This window comes from Octopus bimaculoides, chromosome 10 (genome assembly GCF_001194135.2).
Source record: "Octopus bimaculoides isolate UCB-OBI-ISO-001 chromosome 10, ASM119413v2, whole genome shotgun sequence".
NCBI classification, from domain to species: Eukaryota; Metazoa; Mollusca; class Cephalopoda; order Octopoda; family Octopodidae; genus Octopus; species Octopus bimaculoides.
This window is the reverse complement of record NC_068990.1, coordinates 55,368,276-55,371,423: the sequence shown is the minus strand read 5'-3', so window position 1 is coordinate 55,371,423 and position 3,148 is coordinate 55,368,276. Positions and strand designations below refer to the sequence as shown.

Here is a 3,148-nt window from a genome sequence, read left to right as displayed (position 1 = left end):
GTGGGACTGAACCCAGAACCATGTGGTTGGAAAGCAAGCTTCTTACCATATAATCATTCCTGCAACTATAGCTTCTTACCACACAGCCACTTTTAATAATTTCTTTGCCTTGTTTATGATAGTAGGGTGAATTTTAACCATGTAGAAGCACCTCAGAAAATACTGTATCTTCCCTTCAAAACACTAGATAAATGTAATCTATGATGCTACACTGGGCTACTACTGCTTCATAATGAAATAAATTATCAGGGAAAAAAAATAACTGATTTTCATATTTCAACATAATACAACTGGCGTTAGGAAGGGCATCCAGTTGTAGAAACTGTGCCAAATTTAGATTGGAGCCTGGTGTTGCCATCCGGTTTCACCAGTCCTCAGTCAAGTCATCCAACCCATGCTAGCATGGAAAGCGGACGTTAAACGATGATGATGATGATGACAACTATATAGATTAAATAACAAGGGTGTACCTCAAATTGCAAGAAATAGTAGCCAGATCTCACTCAAATCACCCAAACATCCTGAAAAGTGGAAGGACACATTACATTGCATATATATATATACACACATTTATGTGTATTTATTTATATATATATATATATATATATATATATATATACCACCACAGAGTTAAACAACTGCAATTGTATAGAACAGTAGTTCCTAACCATTTCACTGCTATGAATTTTCCAAAGACTGCAGGCTTTTGAAAGGTCTATCTACCCAACAAATTTTGAACTCAGATCATGGACCCTGCTATATTATCTTTGTAGATGCCCAGAGATCAAAAGACCCCTACATTGAGAAAAGCTGATACAGAGAAACAACAAACCTGATCCTTTAGAAGATTCAGCCCATCGTGGGTCAGAAGACGGATAGTCGTCAATAATGGACAAGCTGGTTTGAGCAATTATAGTGTCCAGTTCGGAAGTTTTAATTGGCAACACTTTAGTTTCATTGGTCTCCATTTCAAATTCTTGAGTCATGTATGCAGGAAAAGCTTTTGTTAAAAGTTCTTCAGTTTTTTTCTGACAAAAAATGCAAATATACAATCATTTTGAAATCCCAAATACATGTAGTCACAAGCATTTTAGGTAGAGCATTATCAATCTGAATTATAGGATTTAAAGAACTATTACATCATCCTGAAGCAAAACTGAATTTTAAAACAAAAACAAATGAACTGTTGAGTAATAAATAATTGTTAAGATATGAAGCCTTACTATTTTTTTATGGCAATATGCAACAAATGCAGCTGTGAAGATACTCTGCAATGAATTATCACCAGTTGTAGACTCCTGTAAAATGAAAATACATTCAAATTAAAAATTTGTATTTGACTGATAATATCTCATAAAATTTTTTCGAGAAACGGAGAAGAAAAGTCATTTAACCTTTTAGCATTCACATTACTCTTTCAAATGTAATTATTTATTAACATTGTTTTGAATTAATCATGCATTATCTCAGTTTCAAGATTTCAATGATATGATTGTCTATTTTTAAAATGACATTGTAGGGTAGGTGTGAGAGGCCAGATCTGGCTGGTTTGAACATAAACCAGGTAGAATATTTGGACCAGTTGTGGCTGGTCTAAATGCAAAAGGGTTAGATATGTAATACTTTCTTGGAGATAGTGGAGAAGAAAAATAACTGAAATACATAATACTTTCAACAAAGTATAATCCTATCACAAAACAATTTCATTTATTTTGTTGATGATAAAAACTATAATTTAAATACATTTTATACACATAGTAACAGACTGGATCATCTTTTATAAATATAACTGTAAAATCTCAAAACATGGAATGTAACTTACTTCTATTTCAAAAACAGGCTCTGAATCAACACTGTAAAATATAAAATGAACAAAATAAAATCTTACAAAATATTTCATACACAATACCTATTTTAAAATATTGGTCACAAGCTAATGACTGCAACTGATAAAAGAACAGCAAAAAGTAGTTTAAGTTTAAATGAGATAATGAAAAATTTTTGTTCTTACTAAACAACAAAATAACGATGGTCCTCCAAAGACTAAAGAGACATTTACTTATCTTACAATAACTTTCAGTAGTGATAGGCACAACCAAAATTACTCACTTATCCTTGATACACTACATGAAGTTAGTGTTAGCTAATGGTCCAACTCCTATACATTAGGTGGAAATATTCATTGCATACTAAACTGACAAACAATGTCACAAGGAAAGAAAAATTGAAGTGAACCAACCCAAAGTTTTGCTGGTTTGATAGCTTTGAGACAAGTAATATTCCACGATGAGCAGAGAATAGAAGAGGATTGCAATCATATCTGCCTGAAAAACAGTAAAAAATATATTTTATCATTAGAAATTTATGTTATATCTGATAATCGCTAATGAATTGTCTCAATTCATAATACAATTATAAATTTTCAGACTATTAATCTATTAGGCATGACTGTGCAGATGTGGATGACAGAAACATCTGGACCAGAGTCACAACAACTGATTCAACAAAGCTCATGCTGTTGAGAGAAAGTTTTACCTAAATTGGTGGGTGGTTTTGGGCAGCTGGTGTGTCACAGTGGAAAGGGCCAAAACACTACAATGTTGAGGCAAGTGAAATCGAAATCGCAATTGAACCATACTCGATGACTGGCACCTGCGCCAGTGGAGCACTAACAGCACTGTCCAAGCGTGTTCATTGCCAGAGCAGCTGTCTGGCTTCCGTGCTAGTGGCCAGTAAATAGCACCATTTGAGCCTGATCGTTACCAGTGTCGCCTTCCTGGCACTTGTGCTGGTGGCACATTAGAAAATCATTCGAGCAAGGTCATTACCAGTGCTGCTGGACTGGCTCCCGTGCAGGTGGCACGTAAAAAACACCTTTTTGAGCATGGCCGTTGCCAGTACCGTGTGACTGGCCCTTGTGCCGGTGGCACGTAAAAGCACCTACTACAGTGGTTGGCGTTAGGAAGGGTATCCAGCTGTAGAAACTCTGCCAGATCAGATTGGAGCCTGGTGCAGCCATCTAGTTTGCCAGTCCTCAGTCAAATCATCAAACCCATGCTAGTATGGAAAGCGGACGTTAAATGACGATGATGATGTATATATCATCATCATCATCGTTTAACGTCCGCTTTCCATGCTAGCATGGGTT

General features: G+C 35.6%; 1 protein-coding gene across 1 annotated transcript in view; it reads right to left on the bottom strand.

The window, feature by feature from the left end:
- LOC106883067 (nuclear pore complex protein Nup133) overlaps positions 1-3,148 on the bottom strand; it is a 58,601-nt gene that overhangs the window by 34,173 nt on the left and 21,280 nt on the right. Inside the window, exons 14-17 of the mRNA XM_052971215.1 lie at positions 2,240-2,324; positions 1,823-1,853; positions 1,224-1,298; positions 833-1,028 (exon numbers count right to left, since the gene is read on the bottom strand). Coding sequence (XP_052827175.1) covers positions 833-1,028; positions 1,224-1,298; positions 1,823-1,853; positions 2,240-2,324 — 387 coding nt within the window. The remainder of the gene's footprint in view (positions 1-832; positions 1,029-1,223; positions 1,299-1,822; positions 1,854-2,239; positions 2,325-3,148) is intronic.